The sequence below is a fragment of the Perissodus microlepis genome, chromosome 7, assembly GCF_051167445.1.
Source record: "Perissodus microlepis isolate ML-2025 ecotype Zambia chromosome 7, ASM5116744v1, whole genome shotgun sequence".
Classification (NCBI taxonomy): Eukaryota; Metazoa; Chordata; class Actinopteri; order Cichliformes; family Cichlidae; genus Perissodus; species Perissodus microlepis.
The window spans coordinates 44,546,401-44,573,828 of NC_140467.1; the positions used below are offsets into that span (position 1 = coordinate 44,546,401).

Below are 27,428 nucleotides of genomic sequence, written 5' to 3' on the forward strand. Positions count from 1 at the left end.
TTTCATGGTGCTACACCTCTCAGACATTTTTTTTCTTATTTTCATATTTTACCACCCCAATTTCAAAAAAGCTGGAATGTTGTGTAAAATTTAAATAGAAACCAGTTGCTGGACATTTGAGAGAGGAATGTTGTCCAGTTCTTGTCTGATAGAGGATCCTAGCTGCTCAAACAGTCCTGGGTCTTCTTTGTTGTATTTTTCTTTTCATGGTTCGCCAAATGTTTTCAGTTGGTGAAAGATCTGGACTGCAGGCAGGCCAGTTCAGCACCTGGACATTTCTACTATGAAGCCATGTTGTTTGACAGGCCTTGATTAAAAAACATGTCATCCATATGGGAGTATATATTGCTCTAAAACTTGTATATGGCATTCAATATCGATGCATCTTTGCAGATGTGCAAGCTGCCAGTTTACACATCTCTTATGTATCCCATAACATAAGAGATGCAAGCTTTTGAACTGAGCAGTTACATCAAGTGGGATGGTCCCTTTCTTCTTCATGGTCCAGAGCATACACATCCATGTTTTCAGTAAATAAATACAAGTTTGATTGCTGTGACCAAAGAGCAGCATTGAACTTTGGTTCATTTAATATGATAATATGGCTTCTTCTTTGAATGACAGAGCATTAGCCTGCATTTGTGAACAGCATGGTGAACTGTGTTCACAAAGGATTTTTGGAACTGTTCCTGAAATCATGCACTGATAACAGAATCATGCCAGTTTTTAATGTAGTGTAACCTGAGGGCCCAAAGATATCCAGATCTTCAGCTTTGTCTATAGTGCTCCATATTCTTTTGATAATATTATGTATTGTATCTTGATGCATGCTCAATCCTCCAGATATGGACATTTCAAATAGTTCATCATCTGGTCATTACTAAGTGATGTGAGTGGCTTCCTGTCCTCCATGCTGATGTTGGATGCTAGGGATGCCCAACTCTCTGTGAATGCTACTAATCGTCTTTGATCAGTGGTTGTGATCAACGGTCATGACAATGGACATATTATGATTATGAAACTAACCTCATAGCTCATTGTTTGTCAGTGGTGCTAGTGTCAGTCAATGTGCAAATGTACTGTTTATAAGGTTGGGGAAACCTGCAATCAGCTGAGACTGAAGAAGTCACTTAGATGAGTGATGAAACATTTCTCCACTAAAAACACTATGTCCAGATGCAAAGAATCAACTTTTTGGGATTATGCATTGTAGTTGATATTTGTTTTGTTTTGTTTTGTGTGATTTGGGATCCACTGCCCTTCTATATTTATGAGAAACTCTGCCTGTCTAAGATGCTGTTTTTATGTGGAGTCACATTACTGGATGCTCCCATTTAACTTAATTAGTTGTAAAATGTTCCTGCAGAAAATGGTACAATGGTTTTCTATCTTCTATTGAAAATAAAACATTGCCTTATGAGATTTGCAAATTATTCCATTTTGGGGGTTTTTGGTTTTTTTACACATCATCCAAACTCTCTTGGAGCTGGTGTTGTACATTGAGGTTATGAAGAAGTGTTACTATAGTGACATTGAGGATGTAACAGTTTAGCTTCAGGATTAGGTAGGGTTCAGGTTTTGACTAAGAATATTTGGACAACTTCCGTTTTGAGGATAAAGAGCATGTGTTTGTGTTTGTGAGCTTACAACTTCATAAGCATTAAAAAATGGATCGATGGGCTCTAAAGTTGGCAATTACATATGAATTTAAGTTTCTCATTCTCTACGCAGGTGATTCCATTCCCAATGTCCTGTGACTTACGAGATGAGTGTTCCTGTCGGGATCCCAATGCTGTAGAGAACAGAAAGGATGAGCATGTCCACTCCCTGGGGTGACCAACCTTAGCAAGGACCCTTTGTTCAACAACCTAGGACCCTTTCCCCAACACCACATAGCCAAAGTGGCTGAGGCAGACTCTCCTTCATCCTCTTCTTGGCCTTCGATTTCCTGCACATGCTGCTTAAAAGGCATACCTCTCCATCCATCCATACTGCAACCCCAACCTGCTGAAATGCCTCCATCTCTCCACAACCGAAAGATACAGAAAAGAAGATGGGACTCCATAATACCTTCATTTTTCAGCTTAAAGGAAAGTAACCCCTGCAATACATTAAATCATTAAAGTACACATTAAGCAAAGCAAGAAAAAAAACACAAAATAAAATGAATTACATGAAGCAGACATTTTTGAAAAAAAAATGAGAAAACAAAACAAAACAAAAAAGAACAAAAACAACAACAACAACAACAACATAACCAAGCCTAGGTAGCATGCCTTTTGTTGAGTTTTGTGCTGGCTTTAGTGTCTATTTTAGTGACCTTACTCTACAATCAAGTGATTGAACCAAAGGTATATCAAAATGCATATGTCAAGGATAGCATTGATTGTGTTTTGGAAATATGAAGGAAGTTAAGACAAATGTTAAAAATAATCCTCACACACTCTGAAAGCTTGTTCAACTTTTTTTGGAGGGGCTAGAAGTTGGTGCTGGTCAGATATTCTATATCTGTGTGTCACCATAAGTAAAGTGTGTTTCTTCACTGGCACATCAGAGGCTTTAAGTTATTTCGATCTTGGTGAGGAATAAGAGAGCCATGTTAATTTGGAAGTCGCAGATTCAACACACTCACAAAAACCCAAAATATAAAGGCGCACACAAACCACAGCTAGCCACAGAAACAGTTTCCGAAGACGATTTCATAAGTATAGAGCAAAATCCCAAAAGCATAGTGAAAACATTTTAGGGCTTTCACTACTGTCCATCTTCACATAATAACATTTAACTGGGTTAGACAGCTTTGTCTTCCTTGCTGCTTAAAGTACCTCTTTATAGCATTCATTCACACTTGTATGTTTGCTCATAATACATTTTCTCACATTAACATAGACTGCATTAGAACACATGTTGACAACACCACATATAAAATGCACTAAGAACTTTAAAAGAAATCCAGAACCTCAATTGTCCTTGCGTCTTTCACCTAGTAACCCCCCCCCCCCCCCCCCAAAAAAAAAAAGAAAAGAAAAATACAACATACATTGATCACGACTTAAGGAATGTCATCGATAACACCTCACTTTGGGCTGATTTTAGTTTCAGTTTCAACTCATCCCTTGCGACGCTTGATAAGAACTTTGTTACCTCAAGCCCCGATTCAAACTGTTTAAACTGAAATTAAAAACATCCCAGTCCTGCTCCGAATGTAGTAAGTGCTTTCCTGTAGTCTGTGGCTTCCTTGAGCACACAGTACTGCACAGCACAGTCACACAGGAGTACCGAGTTGAAGGGGTGGATATAGTCTGTGAGAGAGAGCGTAGGTCAAAGACCATATCTGCCCCACAACACATTGCTTATGTACGCAATCATATAAACACGTTCTCTTTCTCTCCCCCTCAGGACTATTGGATGCCGTAGTATTCTAGCTCTGCAGGCAACAAGGTTGTACATGAAAATGACATTTGGATGTATATGTCAACACGCCATTTGCAGTCACAACACAATCAAAGCTCCCTACGTTTTCTGGCTGTGTCGTCTTTAAGTAATTTTTGAAACTATTCTCTTCAGTACAAAGTGCACTTGCTTGTTCTGATCAGCTCTTCTCAGTATTGTGAATCTTGGGTTTTCTGGCCCCATTGTGTTAGATTTTGTCAGACTACACGGCTGCTACAATAGCACGGTATCTTATTACTCTTCTATCCAGACACATACACACAAGTTTTATTCTCATGCACATTTGATAATGAAGGCTGCTTAGCATATTGGTCCAATGTTTGCTGCTCCTATTTGGCTGAAATCATATTCATGGCTTGAATATACATTTAATTTCATTAAACTTGGGCCAGTGGCACAGTCCCTGCTATAGAATTCCAGATCATTCTCATAAATACGTGGTCCTAAATTGTAGTGTCAGCGCAATAGAACCAATAAAACAAGTCAATACCAGAACATATAAAAAAAAGTCAAGGTATTATTTTCCACCAAATATAAAGGAAAAAAAATCAAGATATTGTGTAAATATTGCTATATGTTCTTGGACAGGAGGGTTTTTTGTCCTTTTTCATGCATTTCATTTTAAGAAAATGTCATATTAAATCAGTGTTTCTACTATTGACCTCAGTTACTGCACTTTCTAGTTGTCATGTAAGGGGGAAAAAGTAAATATTTCAAAAATGTTTAGACGCTGCTATTGTCAAAATGGTGACCTGAATCAAACTGTATGATATTTGGCCATTTGACTCCTTGTGTTGCTATTCTGTTGTTTTGTTTTTTTTCCTTTCTTATATCTGACCTATATGGTGCATTTGATTTTATTAATGAAGTATGGAGGTGTTGTCGTTGTGAAACATATATCCCTTTATGCATAATCCAATGAAGCCCCAAATCCAAGACAACTGGATACACATCAGTACACATTTAAAAATAGTTATCACATAATTAAGATCTAGTTAGATTAAAATTTTATTTATCTTTAGTTTCCTTGGTGTTTGTGTAATATGTTATCTAAGGCCGAAGGTGAACATTGTGCCAGAGAAACCAAGAGATGTTGAAGAAGCGTGTAAATGAAGAAATTCCCGTTAACAGGGACTCTTGAAAGACTTTGTAAAGTCATTCTAAAGGCTATGTGATCTTTTAAGATTGCATTTAACACTTTATTGAATACCATATAGTCCTGGTAAAAATGTCTTATATTATATTATCAAATTATATGTAATATTAGTACTCCAGATTCTGCTGCTTTACATAAAACTGTCACCAGTGGGGGGAGACTGACCTACATTCACTACACCATACCAGTAATATGCAGTACTGTGGTTCATCATTTGCCACTGAGGTTACTGGAAAGCCATTCCAGCTGGGATGAATCTGAAACCTGTCATTGGACCCTTTCCTTCACTCTATAAAAAAGAGTAATCTGTTGTTGCTTCCACATACTTAGAATCATTTAGAAATATCCTCCTCAGCCATTACGTGCATCATCAGCTGATATCTGGATACCAAAACAAGTGATTGTTATCACCAAGAAAGTCTGCAGAATGTGACTGAATGTCAACTTGAAAAATTATTTTGTTTATATTTGAAAAGGTACCCATAAGCCATAGCTAACCACGATAGTCATGAGAGAAATTATACAGTCGTGCATTGGATGAGGACGTCACCTCTCTACTGTAGTCATCACACGATCCCTTGCTGTACCTCATGCTTGTAATGTTTGCTGCTTCTATATTTTTGGTATTTTAGCGACATTTTGAGTCTCATAACAATGGTGTAAATAGTAGAACTATTTATTGAGAGTGTTATACTTTTTTAAGTTATATTTAATGTCCATGTAAGTTATTTTTTACATTGTTCCTATAAACCAACATATTATAGGTTGCGAGTCAAAACTGTCATTCTGTCGCTGTTGTCACAGTATATTGTGATCAATGCTGTTAAGCACTGATAAGACATAAACAGTCCAATTTAGACCAACAACCACAGAAAGAACTTCTCCCGTTGCTCAATATGTGTAGATGGATATTGCTTGCAAGCAGTGATGATTCACCATATTTAAATGTTACTGAGTGCAGTGTATTTTTTTTTCTTCGTCAAAACTAGAATGTAAACGTTTCGTTTTCTTTGTTTCTCATTTTTTGTAAAACACACACAGAGGCAGACAAGCAATACATTCACACACACACATGCAGTGAGTTTTAACCATATAATGGCCGAGTACAACTACAAATAATGTAACAAGTAACGTTTTGAGAAACCATTGTAATGCACAAGGAACATGCAGCTGAGGACAGAAGAACGTTGGCAAATGGCAAAGAAAGGGCTTGAAAATTAAGGGGAAAAATTGGACTGGAGGTCAGTAGGCAGGTGATGGTGAGCGTTCTTGGATGGCAGAAAAGTAGAAGGTGGGTAGGGGTAGAGGTAGGAACGGGTGGACTGCTTTTCCTGGCCTGTCTTGCTATTTGTCCAGGTGTGAAAATGTGTACTCACAGAGGCTGCCCCTAAGCCAGAGGTGGCCAGCCTGACTGGCAACACGCCGAAGCCAGTGAGTCAGAGTTTCTCCTGGGGTTGGCAACCATATCTCTCTGGGACTCCTACCACCCCTCCCACCCCCTTGCTACCTCTACCTCCCCACACCTCGACACACTGCCTCATCTGTCACTGTCAGGCATGCCTGTTTAGGGCAAGCAGGGTCAAGCTTGCCCTGTGAAAATTAGAGAGGATGTTTGCCCAGCTTACAGAGTCTTTTGAAGTTAGGCTCAAGCAACAACAGTTCGCCTCACCTACAGCATATGCTTATCACATAATATGACGTTTATGGCAACATTTTTTTGCAAGGCTTTAGTAATTCTCCACATCTCCATCAACAACTGTTTGTTTTCTGCTTTTCATTTAACACCTGGCTTTTTATGTTATGTTAAAAAAAAATGTCGGAAACATTGTGTCTAACTCATTTAAAGTGCAGTGGAGAGTGCGAGAAAGTGTGTCTAAATACCTAATGTTTTTGCACAAATCTTTGTGGAGAAAAATACTGGTGTGCCATCTCGTAAGAAATTGTCTATGCGTGTTGTAAGACATGAAGTACCTCTCACAGGCCTCTTGTTATAGAATGGTCCCTTATCTCTGTTTCCTAAACCTTCAGTAGATCAATTAAAAAAAAAAAAAAAGTTGGATTACCCTTTTTTTCTGAGTTGGACCTACAAAAAAAGTGTATTTGCATAGTATGTGGGTATCTAGTGGTATTACTGCAATGTTTCGTACTCAGTTGCTCAACAAATATATTTTAAGATGTAAATAGTAATAATATTATATGATGATTGTATTTGCAAACCATGTACTAACTGTTTGGGAGTAGGCCTCCGATTGATTTTTATCATAACTATTATACAATGAAATGAACCGTGAAATGTTGTGCATTGTGTCAAAGTATCACCTGCAAGACAGAAACAAAACAAACAAAAAAAAACTAAAACTAAACAAAAAGCAAAAAAAAAAAAAAAAAAACAACACAAAAAAGTGATGCTTTACCACACCACTTGTCTGCATTTATTTGTTCCTAATGGCTTAATTCTAGTACTGTTGTCAGCTGTCTTAACCATGAATTTATCCATTGTGTCATAAATTATTTGTTTTTTAGATGAATAATATCATAACAATTTCTTAGCAGTCTGTTCAGATTCATCCTCATAATTAAACTTAACATTATTATGTATTGAAAAGTTCCTTTCACATTTGTCTGAGTTGACTGACACTAACCAACAAAAATTTCATTTATCTTCACTTCATACTGTATGTTACTGAGTCTTATCCATATGCTTTTGTGTTTGCTGAGAATTTCACCGACACTGTAAAGGTAGCCATCAAACTCAGTGGGCCCTTGCTCCCTCAGATGACCTCCTCTCACTTTTTTTCTTACACAGTATGCACTTTTCAGGCACATATACAACAGACTGGACTTTTATGTTTCAGCCGATTGTTCTCTCTGTTGTCACAGTTGCAATTATATATTTTTTGGTGCTCTGGTACATTGCAAAACATGTCTGATATGTGCTATATTTTCATAAAAGAGTCATAAAGATGAGTATCATGTTCATTTTGCTGTCATTTATTGTGTAGAAATAAAACACTGGTTAAAGTGAGCATAATGCTGGATGTCTGTGGTCTGTTTTTTTTTTTTTTAAAAAAAGTTCCAATATTTTTTAATCATTGACAGACAACGCTGCATAGACAAAAAGATGTGGGTCCAGCCTTGTAAGTAGCAAGCAACTTCCTTTTGTCAGTGTGTAAGAAGCTTGAACAGATTCAGGCTTCAGTAGAAAACCTTTCCAAATGCTGTCCATGCTGTTTGCTGTCCCCAATTTTCAAGGAATTTCAGGTCAGTACTAGATTAGCTTGCTAGGTCTACGCTATAGGTAACATCAGCTGGAAGCAGCGGGCCCTCATGGGGTTTAAATCACACTCAACACTGCACTCCGTAAGGGTCCCCAGGCTAGACTCCAATGCAACTCGAGCCTACTTTGGAACATGACAGAGAGACATATAAACAAAGCCATACTGATTTGGATGCCTCTGAGCTTAATACTGTGCTACTGTGCCAGCCAAACCAATGCGAGAGGCTGTAGCTCAGGTGGTAGACCAGGTCATCTACTAATCAGAGGGTTGCTGGTTCAATCCCCACTTTGCTATCTGATACATCCATCATAGTATGAATGCATGTGAATGTCAGATAGAAAGCAATTACAGACAAAGTCCATAGAAGAAAGTGCTTGTGCGAATAGTTCAATGAGGCAAGTTGTGCAAAGTGCTTTGAGTGCTCAGAGTAGAATAGCGCTATGTAAGAACCAGTCCATTTACCCATATGGTAAATATTGGATGAACAGAAGACCATGTCCACATTGACCACAAAGGCCCTGGTAGCTCAGTGCTATAATATCAGATAATAGAATAAAGCAACTCAAAACTGGCATCTGGTGGACACAGCAAAATGGCTCTGGAAAACGAAAGCTACTAATACCTAATTTCTAACTGGTCACCCACCTTGCATAATAAGGTGGCCACAGGAGGAGGAACTATGATGGAAGACCAAGTTCCTGCATAGACTGTGCCATGGATAGATGCAAGAAGTGGCTGACATCCAGAAATCCAGGCAGTGACTAGAAAAGGCTAACATGAAGGACAACACACAGGCTCTGACCGTGGCAGCACAACTACAGGCCTCACTATCCACCACATAGTAGCAGGATATAAGTGTACCGGTACATCTTTAGATTATCTGATCCACTTCTAATCCAGCATATGGGAGACACCAGTGAAGGTATTGAGAACAACAGGGCTAACATCCCAGTTTTTGGCAGACAAGCAGCTTCTAGCCAACAAACCAGAAAATGGTGGTTGACAAGGGACAGATATGGCAATTCCAGCGGATAGCAACAACAGAAAGAAGGAGCATGAGACTCCCCTAAGAAAACACTTGGGGGAAGGAACAAATGGAGAAGATTTGGAAGGTAAAGCTTAAAGGGGTCCCTGTGGTAATAGGAGTATGAGGAACTGTGACTCCAAAGCTGGAAGTGTGGCTCCAGCAGATTCCAGACACAAAATAGAGGTGCCTATCCAGAAGAGTGGAGTCCTAGGAACAATTAAGATACTGCGCAGAATCCTCAGAGTCCCAGGCTTAAAGGAGAGGACCTAAGCTTTAATGCACACAATGGAAGATTTTTTATATAGAACTCATTCTTGTTCATTCTTTCATCCTTCACTGATACATTGGCATGGAAATGTGAGTGGTGCTCTTGGCTCTTGAATAAGCCTAATGGCCCAGTTTGTGAGAATGAACATCAAACTACTGATTTTTAAAGTGCGGTTAATGTTGCATGACTGGAAAGAAACTGGATCTGAGTGTAAAGGAATAGTTTGTCGAGGGAGGTGGAAAGAGAAAATGCTTCCCAGCAGCTCACATGAAGACCTTCAGTTAATGACATAATTTAGTGTAATTCATAGGGGATAGCTGGTAGTTCAGTGACTGATTTCCCCCTTTCCAACTCAATGTAAATATTTTTCTGCTAGAGCATGCAGCAAATTGGGTAAAACTTGAGAAATAACAGGATTGCACTCTATTCTACAATTGCTTACAGCCATTTTCATCAGCGCCTCATTTTCCTTTCATGCTAATTAATTGTGATCCAGTTATTGCTCCGATATTGTGCAACTTCATTGTAGTGGTTTGCATACCATGGGCTTCTCTCCTGTGAGGTCCGTGTCATTTCAAGTCAGGCACATTAGTCATATGAGCCACATTTAATTAGCACAACCACAACTATAAAACACCACATTTTCTCTGTGTTGATACATGCTGGATATTGATAATCAATACTGCTTACTCCTTCAACCTAATTTTAATTAATTAGATGAAACAAAGTACAATGTAAATTCAAACTATTGAAGCCATTGTTCCAATGTAATAAAATCGTGCAAAGACAGATGCTTAGAATAAACTGATTATCTTTTTTTTTTGCAGAATTTTTCTGATTCAGTAGCCTGCCAGCATTGGCGACCTTACTTTACATAATGTTACATCTAACATTATTTTAACAGGTCGTGCTTCCCACATAATTGACTATAGGGAAAACTGCTTGAATCCAAGTGATGTAAATTCCATCATCCACAGGTGAAAACCAGACAATTTGTGGATGTCAGCCTCATACTCCGATTGTTTGGGAGGTTTTGTTTGGCAGAAATCATACAACACCACACTAAACATACATACGTCCTTGAGGCAGACTTCAAGTGGATGTGAAACAAGTATAGCAGATATTAATAGTCATCCATGGTGTCTGCAGCAGTCATAATCACTACTTCGGTTTACCATGTCAGCATGCTAAATTTTGTGAAATACCACAAGAACATAAAATAAGTGGAAGGTGCTTTAGCTGTGTAGGTAACAGGTCATAAAACAAGGACTACTGAGTGATGTCAGTGCCCATATAATGGATGAAGGATCCGTGGTTTTTAAATGTTTGAAAATTCTTTGTAATTCTTCAAATAGTTCTTGAGATACGGCACTCAAAACATCCAATATCAAGCTTTTGGATGATCTAGAAGAAAAATACTGTGGATCATTAGTCACTGGCTTTGAAGATTTTTGGAGACCATTACGTACAATTTCATGGTGATCCTTCAAACACATGTTGAGATAATTTATTTTGGTCAGAAAATTGCAGGTCTACACATAAACTAACACTGTGTAAAGTCTCATATCCTATCAGATATGGTTAATATTCTTCCACAGGTGGAAGAATATTACCCCATAGGCAAATTGAGTAGGTGCAGATATTTCAAAAGATGCAGTACTTTCCAACAACCATCATCAGTTGTGAATGTTTTAACACAAAAAAACTTTATACTTACAACAGAAAAAATGATTTCATGAACACTATAGGTTTTAGATATGGGTTTACACTTTTTCTTCTGAAAAACTGAGCAATATTAAACAAGGAAGTGTGAGCGTATCAAATCTGAAAGTACTCAACAGGCTTTTAAGTTTGAAAGTTGTGACAATTATCCAATCACTCACAGTAATAACTTTGCGAGCGTTATTGTGTTGGAAAGACACATCAAAGTCCCCTTGTCTCTCTCTGTTTTTTTTTAATGGATTGCATTAGTTACCAGAAACTGACGTTAACTGAAAAATATGCACTTCCAAACAAAAGTATTTTTAATTACAACAGTACAATCGCATACCAGGTGGAAAATAACTACCAGGTGGGAAATAACCAATAAAATGAAAATGGGGAAAGCATTACAAAAAAAAAAAAAAAATCAAATACACAAGGAAAACATTTTATTTGCAGATGTGGCAAAAAAATTTGGAATACATGTTTGTTGTGGGTTTTAGCCACTCACGATGACTGAGTAAGTGGTTCAGATCTGTCTGAGACCCAGGTTTAAATCTGAATGATTAAGTCTGTTGTAGTGGAAAAAGAAAGATCCTCTCATTTTCTACATGTTGTTTTTTTATATTTCACATTCTTCAGAAAAAGACAATCAAAGCCACATAATAATACACATATTTTTTTTTACAATTGAAAATTTACAATATAATAATTTATTATTACAATTCATACAACATGAGATGAACATATTGAAAAGGCATTGTTTATCTTCAGTTAAACAATATCCATGGCTTTGAAGATATGTTATTGGACTGAAAAACAAGAAGATTAAACAGACCACATGTGATTCCTACAATCACTGATTCTTCACATTTCAGTGTACAGTACATCATGTTTACATGTGGGTCAGCAGTAATTGTCCTGTTTTCTACTCTTGGGAAAATGTTGGTCAGATCTACTGCTTTATTATCACGCTTGCTATATTTATCTGCAAAAACAAAAATATGAAAAATTTATAAATTCTGCTGTGAGTGCAGAACTTTTGAAAACCAGTTAACATTTTCAGTTTTAGCTTTAGATCTGATATAATCTTAGGTCTGTTACTGCTTCTCTTATACGTGTCTCATATATTTCCAATTTGCAGGACTTATGCTACAATGACATGTTGTGTTTCAGTCACAAGCAATAACTTATCATTAGATTACAAACACATTACATGAACTTGCAAAAGTCTAGATATAAGATTCGATTTCATCAACCGCCCCAGTATCAGAATTCTTTATACTAATACTAATAGTCTTATATTACTTAAGTAATATAACATGGCTATAGGTACTGCAGTTCGAGAAAGTCATACAAGAAAATGATTCATTCATTTCAGCAATAAAATTAAAGCTAACTCAAAAGTCTGGATATAATGTCTGAATGCCACCTACTCCGTCTTGCATAATAATTTCACTAGGCAAATATCAATCCTGTTACCACACAAGTCCTTGCTGTTTCAAGTGAATCAATCGAAGGTCATGTAAGTCAAACTACATGCCGATTTTAAATTCCTGAAGCAAAGTGTAGTTATTCTTCTTAATTAATGTGAACTTAAAAACAAGTAAGTGATTTTGGCTTCAACACAGTTCAGTTTCTCCTTTCGAATGAAGGTAGTAAAGGCAAATAAGTTATACTATGGATATTTCCTTTTTTTCCTCTCTTTCTTTTAAGTGTACCAGGAAAGCTTCAAAGCACCAAAAAGGAACTATGATTTTACATTCAAAGTATTTAAGTCAACCAGTTTTCTTTTGTCTGAATAATATTTTACATGTTCACTCTGCAGTCTCTCATTGATATGTGCAATCACTGGCATCACTGGAGAAATATGTCAGTTCTGGGATTTTTTTTCTGGGATAATATTCTTTCTCATAATAAAAGTAGGCCACACAAAAATATTTTTTCGGTAGCTTTAACACAACGTCCAGTGAATGAAGTCCTGTGAGAGTTTTTTTTTTCCTTTTAGCCTCAATCGATTTGCAAAATGTAACAGTCGAGTGAGAGGCACCTGCTGCAGAGTGTACTGAAGAGGTACATCAATCAGTGATGTAATTTTGCAAAAAAAAAGAAAAAAACAAAAGACGAACTGCTCATTTCGTAACTCCTGTCTCATCGGAGTTTGGTGCTGCTGTATGTGTTACGCTGTACAGAAATGAGCTTCTCCATGCAGGCAGTGCGACTGTCATGTAAAGAGCCATGCCACATATTGGTGGGAGGTCGTGCCTCTTCACTCCGGCAGTAGACATATGCCATGGTGTCGGTGCGGCTCTGGATGTGGGTGCTGCGCAGGAGGGACCGGCAATACAGGCTAATCTTCTCCACCCTACGTAATATGAGGTTGGCTTTTCTGTTAAAGAAGATAAAATCACAAAAATATGACTTTTATACTTAAATCGTTATGTTTTCTTTCAAGTTTGCTGTTCGCAAAACAACTGCAGATTACATGAGATCGCTGGAGCAAAAATTATTTTAGAGCAAAAGGAATAATCTTGAAGTTTAGGCAACAATGGACACAAGCAGAATTACTGAACAATTTCAAAAATGTATTTCATAATGAATATATACTAGAGCTGTACAGAAAATCAAGGTACTATACATTACATATTTCTGAGGAATATATATCTAATGTATAAATACCTAAGCTTGTCTGGCTGATGTCCATCTTTCTCATCGTAATAATGATGCTTCAGTTCAAGTCATGACCTCAGTGTAAACCACTTTTACCACCTTTATTCAGTACAAAAAACACTGACAGCAGTCATTTGCAGCAACATGTTGTTTCATAGGCTCTCTCCTGGACTCTGTTGTATTCACTGGGTAAGCAAGTGGCAAGGCTTTAGCTATCAAGTAGTACTGTAACATGCTATCATGCATCATGGGAGATGTTTGGTTACTTATTAGAGTCTCTCCAAGTCATATTTTTTGCCTCTAAATTAGACAAAGGTAACAAAAAATACCTTATCTTAAGTCATTATGGTAATGCTGTTGTAATTTTACAGACCACAGAACAACATTTTGTACCCATGTCTCACCAAATGCATCTCCAACAGAGCAACAGCACATGCTTGTTCTGTTGTTCTATGGCTAGGATTTTTATAGAGCATCAAAGAAAGTCATTCATACAAATTATAAGCAGCTGTTGATGAAAATATCTATAAAATGAATTGGGATTATAAAGGCAACAGATTCATCCAGCAGGCACAAAATGCCCTGGTTTAAAGATACCAGTTTGTTCCTAACAAGACAAATTTTTAATGGATTAAAAAGAAAAGCGGTAAAAAGTTAACACATGAATTCAAACAGAAAAAAAAAGAATCAGGATTGTGCCTTTATCTGTGTCTCCACATATGAATTGTCTGCACAAATGTCACCAGATTTCAAAGAACTGCATCTGAGTCTCTCCCATCCATCTGATGAGACTGGGTCAAAACCAAGACATGCAATGGCGCATTTTGAGTTCTTGGGTGCTGGTTCTGCTTAACAATACATCAGAGGCAGCTGTCTAGAGTGAGTGAAACAAAGAATTTTGTCTCAAACTTAAGAGTCTGGAGCTGAAGTTTAAGCCATGACTGAACCATATGCCATGTCAGGTCAGCTCAGATTACAAAGGATTTATATATTTACTTATCTATATATATACAGAGAGAGAGAGACTTTACAATACATATGTATATATATGTATATATATATATGCTAAAATGAAAAAGGTCCATACAGAGAAAAACACAATTCACTTTGTTTTGAAAAGCAGTGTCTGCTGCATCAACATCTGTCTTTAGTTAAGCAAGGAGTACAGACATCCTTTTCACTTATTTGCTGAAAGGGTGGTGGTGGTGGGGGTGGCATTTTCTCATTTCCCCTAAATTCTTACGTCTGAAACAACAGAATACCAAACACATTATCAAGGCTGACTAGGAAGCACGTGACTCAGGGCATAAAAAACCAAAACAACAGAAAATGAAAAAGGTTGAAAAAGAGAAACTAAATTCATTCAATTATGAAACAAAACAAAGAGATCAAAAACAGAAAGAAGAAAAAACATGCATTTTAAGTTGCGTCTATGGCAACTCCTCGGTTAAGATTTGGCCTTGCATTTATAAATTTCATTAAAAGACTGTTAAGCACTGATTAAGAATGCAGTTTCAGGGCATTCCAGCTGAGGACACTACATAACATTATAAGATGTTTGCGTTCAGAGTAAGAGTAAAAGAAAGCATTAACCATGCACACAATGTACAAATACAACCATTACATGAGGTGCTGTAACAATGGTGGACATGTGGTGGGCCCCTGGGATTCTCAGCTACTGGAGTAGTGCTGACTGTGCTTACGTTTCACTTGGCCATGCTGTTACCTTTTAAATAGAACCACCAATAGAGTCTGCTTGTAAATTACCACAACGAGGCTCAACCCTGCCAACTTCAGGCAGTAAATAATCTCCACTCACTCCAGCCCTCCACCCCCTCGCAGCTGCCCACACACAAACACGCATAGACAAACACACTATCCAACTACTCCAATCCCTATTCTAAGTCCCAGTGGTTAACCTGTGCCTCCCACCCCCCTTCACCAATCAGAAAGAAGCATAATCAGACCAAAGTTATTCCTTAATTATTATATTATTTATGGCTTGAAAGGAGTACTTTCAGACAGTGGGGGTGGATTAACCAAAACAATGTGCTGTAACTTAAGATCACATGTTGCTAAAATCAGTGCCGGGCCAACTGCCTTCTCACACTTACATATATCAATGTTTTGTTTTACGTATTTTAAACATTTTGTTTATACTTCCTGTTTTTCTGTTTTGTTGGTTTATACGCTTCTGTTTTCATTTCACCATACAGTCGCGCTGTCTGTTCTAACTATCAGTAGGGGTGACCCTTTAAACGGGGTCATGGGTGACAGGATGTCGGTGCAGTACAGTGCAGACACAGATGAGCTTTGAGAAAAAGAGGAAACGGTGCTGGAAGTTGAGCAGGGTCTTAGCTGAATATCACGTTTAGTGTTTGGCTTGGCTGTCAAACACTGTTTTGGCATCACCATGGTGATGTAAGGAGCAACTGTAACCCCAAAGGTTTTATGATGACCTTGCCCACTGGCTTTCCAGTAGAAGCAGTTTGGGAGCCTAGGTGTGTGTGCATGTTGTGCAATGGTGCTCCTGATTGAGTGTGTGTGAGGGGTGAGGTTACTGACAGACTGGAAAAATAATGAGGATTATTTTTCAAGACAATAAAACATCTGTTACACCTAAAAATCCTCAGATAGTTATAAAAAAATGACAATATGTGAAATATCTTTCAAGTCTGCACAGTTAAAAGCTCTGGTTTCACATTCAAATCTTCTCACCTGGGGCCTAGCTCATCCTCGCTACGCCAGACAAAGTCTCCGAATTTTTCATAATGAGAATTGTAGTGATGCTGGACTCTGTATAGCAGTGGAGGAGGAATCTCCATCAGCAAATTGTAGGCCATCTGCTGCTCTTTGCCGCTGGTGTAGCCATTATACAAGTTGTACACCTTGTCTGCAGTTTCTGTCGGGAAGAATAGATGAATGAATTAGAGACTGAAAAACAGAGATGGAAGAAGTGAGGAAAGTAAATAAGAGATTAAAATTTTAAGGGGATATGTAAGAATACATGCAGAAAACATACAGAATTTTAGACAACAGGGGTCAGATTGATTATCGGCCATGAAAATAAAACTAAACAAAAGAAAAAAGAAAAAAACAAACCAAAAAAACTGCTGTGCATTTTTTTGAAAGGTACGTTATCTACTTCATCCATATTACACATTTATCGGTAGGAATTCTCCATTCAGACACAAAACTTGTGGAAGACATGTTACATAGCATTTGAGGTGTTATTCAGTGGAGTTGTTTGTAATATAAGCACTCTGTCTTTAGATAAACTCTGAGCTTCACTTGGGCTATTACATTTACCTGACCTCCAAAACGCCACTCAGTCCCTTGCAATATCTAACAGAAGCATTTGCTCTTATATCAACACATACACGATTGCCTTTCAGATGCCTCTCCTTAATCTGAATTATTTTGGTCAGTAGATTACTTGGTCACTTGTTGGATGTACTTGTTTATGCTACTCTTAGGAGACTGTGCTAGTCATTACTGAAATGAACATGCGGGATAGTGTTCATGAATTTGTGCATTTTTAGTAGCAGCTGCCCACCCACAGAACTTTCCACCCCCATTGGTGCATTTTTTTGTGATTACAGCCTCACTCTAATTTGTCCCACCGAATAAATCTGGCCCTACCTCCTAAAGCACTCTCCTTCCCATATTTTGGATTCTTGAGTACTTTGTTTGACAAACTCTGTCTGCTATAATTAAAAAATTAAATTGACATTACAAATTGGTAGAGTGTCCCTTTACATTTTGCTAACCATAGTGTGCAATCTTGCATGTGCACATTGCATAGGTAAGAGCACAGTAGACAAAGTGGTGGATAAGTAGCCATTCAGGTAAACTGTGATTACATGAAAGGGATGCAAGGAAAAAGCAATATTAAATAAAGATGAGTACAATAAAGCAGAGTCCCCAAAAATGATGGGTGAGAGTACCTTCTGCTCGCGTGTCATCCACCACTGGACAAGATGTCCGTACTGAGACGAAGCTTGATTCAGAGTAACTACCTCGGCTATCCACTGCATAGAGAGTAAACCTGAAAGTAACAAAAAAAATAGCACAAGTAAGTACATAATTTCTCTATCATTTATAAGGTAAAATAAGGTACAAGTGAGCAAAAAGTACTCAATATTGATTTAAAGTCATATGTATGTCCTGTCACCAAAGAAATTACATTGTAATTTGCGGTGTTACTTTCAGAGAGTGAGAAAGCATGCACACGAGGGAAGAAATGCTCTTTAAAAAGTATTGCAATTCATTGTCAGCTACAATTTACCCTAAAGGAAAAAAAAATCTAAATTTTCTGTCCAGTTGGCATGTGGTTTCAGGAGGTTGTTGGCAGTTGAGAGATTCAATAAACTACCTGTTTAGCAATTGACTGATGGACACAGGTGTGGCCAACTGATGGGAAAACAGAAATTAAGAAAGGAAGCAGAACTAACAACAATAAAAGAAGGTGAGTATTTTTTTTTTTATAATAAAGCAGGAAATGCAGGGCTCCTGTGGGTCATCAGAGTACCCTTTCTTATTAAGAGGCACCTGAACCATACCCCACCCAATTGACCAGATATCAACAGCCTTCTCTTCCTTCTGCACCAGGAGCTGCTTGACTACATACATTGACCTGGCTGAAGCATGTTGAGAGGAGGAAAAACAGCAACAAAGCTGACCACCTTGGGGAAGTTGGGAAAGGGCTGCGAAAGGGCAGCTAATATGCATAAATTTAACCTGTACAGGCAGATCTTTGGTATACATCCAGACTTTTGGGCCCATCTAATGACAGGAACTGTTCAAACCTTCCTCCACGCAAGGTAGCACCTGCAAATAAGTGGCTAAGCTTAAGGAACTAACACCTCTTTCAGTTCTGGAAAGAGCAAAGGCTTGTAACTGTGAAAACACTGGAAAGGTGAGAGACCTGTGAGAAACCTTTTTGGCAGAGAGTAGGTTGAGCAATACGATGAAATTGTTGACAGAGAAAATAGTTGTGTTACCTTCTGAGTTTGGAATAACAGCTGCAAAGTCACCAGAAATGTGGAACCACATCCACAAAGGAATAGGAGGGAAGGACATAGAGCAAGCCTACAGGATGATGATTACAAGGTTTACTTTTTGAGCAGGCTGAACAGAAAGCAATAAAATCTCTCACATCCCCTCTCATTTCTAGCCTGTCACCATGTGACATGTGAGTATTAATGTCTGTTGATGTCAGTGAATAACTTAAGTGGCCGAGGAATAAAGAATTACTCAAAGGAGCAGCTTCCTGGAACTTTAACATCTTCCAGTACTTACCTCCCCTAACTCTCAGCCTCCTGGGTAACCAGCTCAAACTGGATGAACATGGGTGTATTATCAGTCTAATGGTGCTATCAGACCAATAACACTCTGTGAAACGCCACCTTATTGTGGTGTTATTATTTGTGTTATCCCAGAGATCCCAGGGACTATGATGTCAGGGGTTTTTGCCCTGGTAAGGTCTCCCGAGGAAAATTGGCCCTGAAGGGTAGACAATGAACTATCCACATGATCCCTATGCAAGACCAAGGAATCAAGGGACCAGTTTACCTTGTCTGAGACAGGGGTACCAGGGGTGCGCCCTGGAGCCACCTTGTGGCTCAACACCCACAGGAGGCTTTTGCGGTTGAGGCCCAACTGCTGGGGCTGACTCTTGGGAAATGAAACATCATCTCTCTTGTGGGGAAGATACCTGAGCTAGTGTGCCAAGTTGAGAAATACTGGCAAAACATAACCTCACCTGGTGCCTCGATGGAAGCTAAACGACATTGAGTCCAAATGACCCATGTTTGGCACCTTAATTTTTGAGGAGGTATGGTTGCAAGGTGGTTAGAGCATTTGTAGTGGTAATCCCAGGACCCAATGATGGACACAGAAGGGAGCTATCAAGATGAGAAAAGGGTCCTCTCAGGTTTGGTTAGCTTGTGGGACTCCAGGGGCAGCTGACTGGTTCTGGGAGGCCCAGAGGAATGAGGCTCTGCCAGTAGTTAAAGCAGAGCATTTTGCAAGGTGTGGGAGGAGTTCAGTGAGGCCATGGAACAAGCAAGGTGTTCTGGGCATATCCTACTGGGAGAACAGCACAAGGCTGTCCTCCCAGTAGGAGAGACTGTTCAGGATCCCAGGTCAGCTGAGAGACCTGGGAATGCATTGGTGTTGCCCTGGATGACCCTACAGGAGGTGTCCGATGGGAGGGAAGTCTGGACTTCTCTGATTAGATTTCTCCTCCTTTGACCTGGCCCGTGACATGTGGTAGAAAATGGAAGGATGGATCTTGGGCTAAAGGAATTCACTGGCTTCAGGGAGTGCTCTTTATGTGTAATTAACACCATATTGTCCAGACTGATATCCATGGAAACTAGGGAATTTAAGTCATTTAAGGAATTTAAGTCCTCACATACAAGGTCTTAAATAATCAGGCCCCATCTTATCTTAATGACCTTGTAGTACCATATCACCCTATTAGAGCACTTCGCTCTCGCTCTGCAGGCCTACTTGTTGTTCCTAGAGTATTTAAAAGTAGAATGGGAGGCAGAGCCTTCAGTTTTCAGGCCCCTCTTCTGTGGAACCAGCTTCCAGTTTGGATTCGGGAGACAGAAACTATCTCTACTTTTAAGATTAGGCTTAAAACTTTCCTTTTTGCTAAAGCATATAGTTAGGGCTGGACCAGGTGACCCTGAATCCTCCCTTAGTTATGCTGCAATAGACGTAGGCTGCCGGGGGATTCCCAAGATGCATTGAGTTTTTCCTTTCCAGTCACCTTTCTCACTCACTATGTATTAATAGACCTCTCTGCATTGAATCATATCTGTTATTAACCTCTGTCTCTCTTCCACAGCATGTCTTTTATCCTGTCTTCCTTCTCTCACCCCAACCGGTCGCAGCAGATGGCCGCCCCTCCCTGAGCCTGGTTCTGCCGGAGGTTTCTTCCTGTTAAAAGGGAGTTTTTCCTTCCCACTGTCGCCAAAGTGCTTGCTCATAGGGGGTCATATGATTGTTGGGTTTTTCTCTGTATCTATGAAGCGCCTTGAGGCGACTTTTGTTGTGATTTGGCGCTATATAAATAAAATTGAATTGAATTGAATTGAATAGAAAATATAAAGGTGCAAACTCATCTGGGAGACACTTTTTGACATCTTTGCACTTTAGATTTGCTTGGCTAAAATGCACAAAAAGGCATCAGCAAGAGAGACACCAGTCAAGCCACTTTGAACCAAAGTACAGAACTGGAAGACAAAATCTGCCATTCTGCTTTAACTTGATGGATGAGAAAGAGAAAAGGAGCTTTTTCTCTCCCGTGGGTTCCATAATAAAAACTTGCTAGAGAGTAATCTTTAAATGAGTGCCTTGCCCACTCAGCTGAAGCTCACTCTTGTGTCCTACCAGTCAGGTAATTCAGTACTGTTATTGCTCATTCTGTGGTATAAGAGAAAGGATTTGGTAAACAACAAGGGGAGAACAGTTTACCGAGCAAGAGGGTCTCTAACACATTTTTCATTCTAGATTTTTGGATCATGAATAGGTAAGTGCATTCTAAATGCAATGTCCACTGGCCTGTCAACAGTAGCTCGGGCTGATTAGCTGCTACACTTATTCTAAGTCAAACCCTGGAGTGAATCAGATCCTTCTGAGGCATTCATGGCTAGAATCAGTAATGGGCTTGCACCATAGGCAGACTCTGATGCAGGAATTGGACAGAACTTACAGTAAAAATAAATAAATAAACTCCAGCAATGCAAATCTCACAGGAATCAATCAAAAGCAGAAGACAAAACCTGGGAGGACAACATACATCAAGGAATCACTGACAAAAATACTGTCCTGTTAAAATTACACCCCATTATAAAGAAGCTTGCAAAACCATCTTCAGCACTACTGTCACTACTGTTAGCAGCAATAATGTTAAGAAATTATTTTCTGCATGATTTTATGAGTCTGTCACATTGTTGTTGAGGACCTTTGACCTAGTCTTCTTTACAACATTGTTTGAGTTTATTGAGGTTTTGGGCATTGTTTCATGCACAGAACAATTCCAGCATTGCACACTCCAAATTCAATCAGAGCGAAAGTCTAATCAGAATAACAGTAAAAGAAATGTGCTTGTGCAGGGTAAATAATGCTGGTGTTTACTGTGATCACATATTATGGACAAAGTTCTCCCTCTATTAGAGGGAATAATAAATAATATCCAGTTATGTGTCAGATTGATTTTCAAAGAAAGGAATCAAAAGCAATTAAAAGCATAATATTTTTAAACATTGTTTTCTTTGCCAGTGGGAAATTTTTTAAGAAAGTGAATAAAGTACTGAGAAATATTTAAAAGTACTTATAACATTAACTTTATGCTTTCAGAAGTACTTTCACAGTTACCACTGTAGAGACAACAGAATGGCAAAAAGGGAAACCACATAACAGAAACAAAATAAATGACTAAATTGAATTCAAATGTTAAAAACATTTTGACACACATGAAAAATAAAGAATTAAATTAAACTATTACTAATTTAATAAAAGTTGCATTTTTCCTAAGGCCATTTGGATTTGTTTCATGCACTGTGTTTTGAGATCTGTTCCCTTGCTGTCAAATGACTGTTTTGTTTGTAACATGACCTGTTTGGACATTGCTCACATAGTTTGTCTGGTGTTGTTATTCAGCAGGGTGGATGTGGTATTCCCCAAGAACCTCACTAAAGACACACGGACCTCACTGGCTCCTCTGCCCAGCAAAACAATGCCAGCATGTAACAGTCACATAGTTTAAATTATGTGGTCGCATACCGTGCAGATGGCTATAGTAACATAGGGGAGAATGACAAAGCAAAATGCAGTTTGGTAAGCGTGTTGGGAATAAAGATCTGATATTACAAGTTTCTTCTTTTTCCTTTTTTAAATTGCTTAAACGGTTGGATCAATGCTAATTTTTCACCCTGCACAATTTCACAGCAATTGCGAGATTCTTATGTACATTTAAAAACCCATTTAAGTCAAAAGATTAAGCCTCTCAGTGGCTCAGCTGTGGAGAAGAATCACATGCATTAATGATTACAGACAGATTTTAAAGAAAATGTATACGAAATTTAAAAAAAGACATTAAGACCGTCTTGCACAACAACAATACACGGGGGTATTTAAATTCTTAATGGGTCTCATTCATACAATAGTAGAAGCAGAACTATGGGTATAGTGTCTGAACCCCAAAATGGCACTAAGTGATAATAAAGTTCACATAGGAGAAAGAAGCAAATGGCCACCGTCTGGCCTGCCACAAAAATGTCAAATCATCAAGTAAGAGAACTGGCAAGATATGTAAAACCACCAAGACTATCTCCCCCTTACCCCAAGAGGCACTTTCCTTTGTCTCTTTGCTTTTCTCTCCACATTGCTTGCATATAGCTCATCACTGTTTATCCCCCATCTCTAATTCAGTGTCTGTCACATCTATTCCAATCTTGTCTGGCTGCACATGGCTTCTTTGGAAGGGGCTTGGTTTTGTCCATGTGCCATAGTTTTGAAAGCTCAGCACACAATGAACTGGACAAATGGCAGATTAATGTTTGAGTAAATTAACAATGTTGCCATTAAAGTAACTATTGTCCTCTAATTTAATGAGACAGTGGAGAGATGGGTGAACAAGAGATGACAAGACCGAAAGCTCAGACACAGCGCAAGGGAGAAGGAGTGAGGGAAAGTGATAGTGAGAGAGGATCAATTAGGGCAGTATTTTTGGCACGCCGAAAGAAGCTAGGGCAGTAGGGAAAGCCTTTTCCATTACATCAACATTTGGACACACATCAGATGACCCTGTCCATAAATCAATCAAAGCCAAAGAATTGTTTTTTATTGGCTGAAGAATTTGTGTCAGCTTACAATATCTCATTACTTTGAAATCCTCCAGCCTGAGTGGCATTGGACTGGTGTACCAGCCCTAAATAAAACTTCCTGCCTTTTAATGTAAATTAGAAAAATTAGCTCAGCTCTGAATGAGCTCATTTGCAGATCACAAAGACTCCACAGTCCAAAGTAATAATGACAACACCCCATTAAAAGTCATTCACTTTTAAATACTGGATATTTCTGGAAACTGGAACGTCAGGAATACAGTGAATGACATCTCACACCCTCAAAGTGATCATTTTGTTGGGTGAGCTAGTCTCTACCATCCACACACATTTAAAATCTGAAATGCATCAGCCCATTTCGACAAAAAAGCCATTTCTGTGTGAAAGAATATTACACTGTTAGGGTGCACACCCACTTCTGATTTAACATTTGTCATGTGTTGGCAAAACAAAGCTGAAACAAATGTATGTTGTTTGCTGCTGCTTGCTTTGAAGCATGTCACTGGTTTGAGGTTCTCATGCAGCTCTTTACTCTTGATAGCCATGACTATTCAAGTTATCATAACCACAGATTTGGCATTTTCCTACTGATTGGTAGCCCAAAATCAATAAGGGAGAAACCAAAAAGAAGGATAGACAAAAATGGAAAATAGTTGGCATTTTTTTTTAGAATGCTGTCATTGTGATTTAGTGTGTTGTGATTTAGTTCTGTGTATGTTACCTTTGTAAACCAGTAGCAAGCTGTGAGCAGTCACTGCATGGTTGGACACACTTGCTAAGGCTTGCACTATGCTGTTGAGTCATGCAATACTGTGACAGATGAGTCATATTTGAAATTATTATTATTATTATTTATTTTTTAAATATATAACAATGTCATAACAAAACGTAATTTGGGAATAAGAAATATTGCACTGTTCATCCTGTTACATTAAAACATATAACTATGAACTGAAAGTAATATTTACTGTTTCTTAAAGAGCATGAGACTAGCTACTGAGCCTTGTGCCCACACAGTTAGGCTAGCACCTTTCAGACCTGTAAGTGATCTGAACAATTCCTCCAAAGCTCACCAAGTAAATACTGCATAGAAAACAAGCAATGAGGTCTGTATTTAATGAGTGACCAGTGCCTCCAGCACTATAAAAAGGCTTCAATAAGTACTTTGTTCCAAAGACAAAATTGCTATATGAACAAGTTCATATAGAGACAACAGAAGCCTACTGAAAAAGAGGACACTGTTATCAAAACGGAGCTTTGAGTAGGGCTTTGCACAACAAACCTGTGAGAGAAAAGTTAGTTGAGGCATTTCATCACTGTTAGGGAGGATGCAGCCTAATAAGAACTCACCTTTGCAAAAGCTATCACAGTAGCCAGACAGTCACAGACAATAAAGAAGAAACAGACTGGTTTGAGAGGTGACACGAGTGCTAGCCAGGCAACGATGGATGTGGTGCACTTCAAGAGTGGGAAACCGCATAAAAACAATGCCAAGGAGCTGACATGGAGCTATCCAAACACCAAGAAAACAGTGCAGAGCAGATGGGAACATAAAGCATGTCCTAAATGTGGGGAAATCACCCTGCCACCCAGCATGGCAGTGCCCTGCTAAGAATGCAGAATGCAACAACTGTGGTAAACAAGGACATTATGGGAAAGTATGTCGTTTCACCACGAAAATTAAAAAAGTTGAAGAGAACTTGGGTGAACTGTTGTTAGGAAAATCACAAGGTACCATGGGTGGCAGATATTAACATATAGGACAGTAAGGTGGCCTTCAAAAATACATACTGGGGTCTGTGTTACAGCTGTTCCTAAGCAAGTGTTAGCAAGCACAAGTCCAATACAGATAGCTGGACCTAGAAAAACCCAGAAATTGTCCTGGTGGAGCAAAATTAACTGTAGTCAGCTGTAATCTTTATAGTGAGGGGCCTACAGCTGAAATTGCTGAGTAGAAAGTGTGAATCAGATTGATAGCTACAGTTGAGAGCACAGACCAAGAGGTAGGCCTGGGAAGACGTATCCTGAGCTCTGAGGGGGACTCATTCAGAAGCTTAGGCCATTAAGCTTAAAACCAGATCTATGTTGGAACACAATGACAGCTCCTGCTAACACTCATGGACAAAGTGAAAAAGCCACTGGTGAGGATAGAAAACCTGTGATTATTAGCTGCATAGAGGAACCAGCTGCATAGAGACTGTGTGTGAATGTTAGATAGAAAGCACTTAGGTGCCCCAGAACACTTCCAGAGCAGAACAGTGCGTCAGGTTACGCCAGGTCTAGAACATGTTGTCTGCCATGTGGACAATATCCTATTGTGAACAATGGAGCTTTGTGAACTGGTTAGGGAAGTTCATACCAAATGTGACTGAAAAAAGATAAACAACTAAGAAACTTTGTGTCCAAGAAGAATCCATGGTGATGGGGTCATAAGGAGTACCAAGGATTTTACAGCCCGAAGCAGGAACTGTTTCTTGCCCCAGGAGCAACAAAAAACTCATCTTATGGTCTGTGTGTGGTGATGATACAAAAGATAGAGAGATATGGCCACCATACTGATGAAAGATACTAAAATATATGTCAAGTCTGTGCTGGATAATCTTGATAGATACCAGTTGTGTGTGAAACTTGTTTGTTTACAAATCGTAAAATTCTGTGTTGAGGCTTTGGCCAGACAGGAACCAGTTGAAGGGATTGGTACAAGACTACTGGACTAAGAGGGCAGCTCTAGGTGTGCATGAAAACCTTTTTACTATGGCCTTCTCAACAATCTTTGGTAAAAATGCAGAGAACGTGATGGTCAGACAGTGTGGTGTCACGGACTAAGCAGTAAGATAGGTGAGTTAGTTCTCAAATACAGAACATGCATCAAAGAAAGGGCAAATGTAAAAGAACCTCTAACACCGATCAAATTTCTAGACAGTTCATGGCAAAAACTAGCTGGGATCTATTCACTCTAAGGGAAAATACCTTTTTTATTTTACTATTTCTTCTACATTCAGATCAGCCCACCAAGATTCAGAGATGTAGTCCTTTACTTGACATTGATATTTCTTTAACACAGCATTCCTAAGATACTTCCAAACGACAAAATATCACAGTCCTCAGGACATGAAATGAAAGAGTTTGCAGTTAACTATAGCTTTGAAAATGTAATCAGCAGCCCTAAATACCCTCAAAGTAACACTGAGGCAGTGCATGCTATTCAAACTGTTCAAATCTGCTTAAAGAACTCAGAGACCGTTATCATGCATTGTTGGCCTACAGAGAAGTACCTCTGAGAAATGCCTAGAGCTCTAACCAGCTACTCATGAGCAGTTGCCTGCACACCACATTGCCTATACTTCCAGGGAGGGTGCAGCCAGCTCTGCCAAACCTGCAATCATTGCAGCACAAGGAAAGGGCACAAAGATGAATGCATGCCAAGTCTTTCAATAGGAGGTACAGAACAAGGGACCTTGCAAAGTTATGACCAAAGGCCATCTTTGGAACTCTGATGTAAAAGCACAAGGCACAGTGATGATCCATACACAACAGCTCACTGTTCAAAAAGAGACACTAAGGAGAAATCCTTACCCTCAGGCTCTTGTACCACTGTTAGCACCAGAGCCTCAGGGTGAGAATTAGCAGGAACACCAACCAAAACTGGAGTCTTCTGCAAAGTTAGGGTCTGGGACTCAGCAAAAACCTCAGAGCACACCTGACATCAAGAGAACAAGGTTACACAGAAAAACAGCAAAGCTGCAGGGACTTACACTATCAAAGCCTAACTGTATATTGTGATAAGGTGATTTTTTTAGTGGGAAAAACAGGAGTTAAAAACATGCCTTGAGAATATTCTGTGTGTTATTGTAATTGAGTCATAGTTCACCACAATTTTAAAATAAGGCATATGAGCTCTAATATAATGACATTTAACCTTTCTGAATGATGTCATCAAAAATCAATAGAGTATTTACTTTCTGTGAAAGAGCCTAACACAACGCAAAAGACGTTCTTTATTGATACATACAGA

At 38.8% G+C, this 27,428-nt stretch overlaps 2 protein-coding genes across 3 annotated transcripts in view; one reads left to right on the top strand and one right to left on the bottom strand.

Annotated features, from left to right (window-relative positions):
- pappaa (pregnancy-associated plasma protein A, pappalysin 1a) overlaps window positions 1-7,640 on the top strand; it is a 112,781-nt gene extending 105,141 nt beyond the window's left edge. For both annotated transcript variants that reach the window (XM_084935331.1, XM_084935332.1), the window contains exon 22: window positions 1,732-7,640. In XM_084935331.1, the coding sequence (XP_084791457.1) occupies window positions 1,732-1,836 (105 nt within the window). In that variant the 3' untranslated portion in view covers window positions 1,837-7,640. The remainder of the gene's footprint in view (window positions 1-1,731) is intronic.
- A 2,228-nt stretch (window positions 7,641-9,868) lies between these two features.
- The window catches only part of astn2 (astrotactin 2), a 274,357-nt gene continuing 256,797 nt past the window's right edge, over window positions 9,869-27,428 (bottom strand). Inside the window, exons 21-23 of the mRNA XM_084935333.1 lie at window positions 17,501-17,601; window positions 16,272-16,455; window positions 9,869-13,272 (exon numbers count right to left, since the gene is read on the bottom strand). Coding sequence (XP_084791459.1) covers window positions 13,035-13,272; window positions 16,272-16,455; window positions 17,501-17,601 — 523 coding nt within the window. The 3' untranslated portion in view covers window positions 9,869-13,034. The remainder of the gene's footprint in view (window positions 13,273-16,271; window positions 16,456-17,500; window positions 17,602-27,428) is intronic.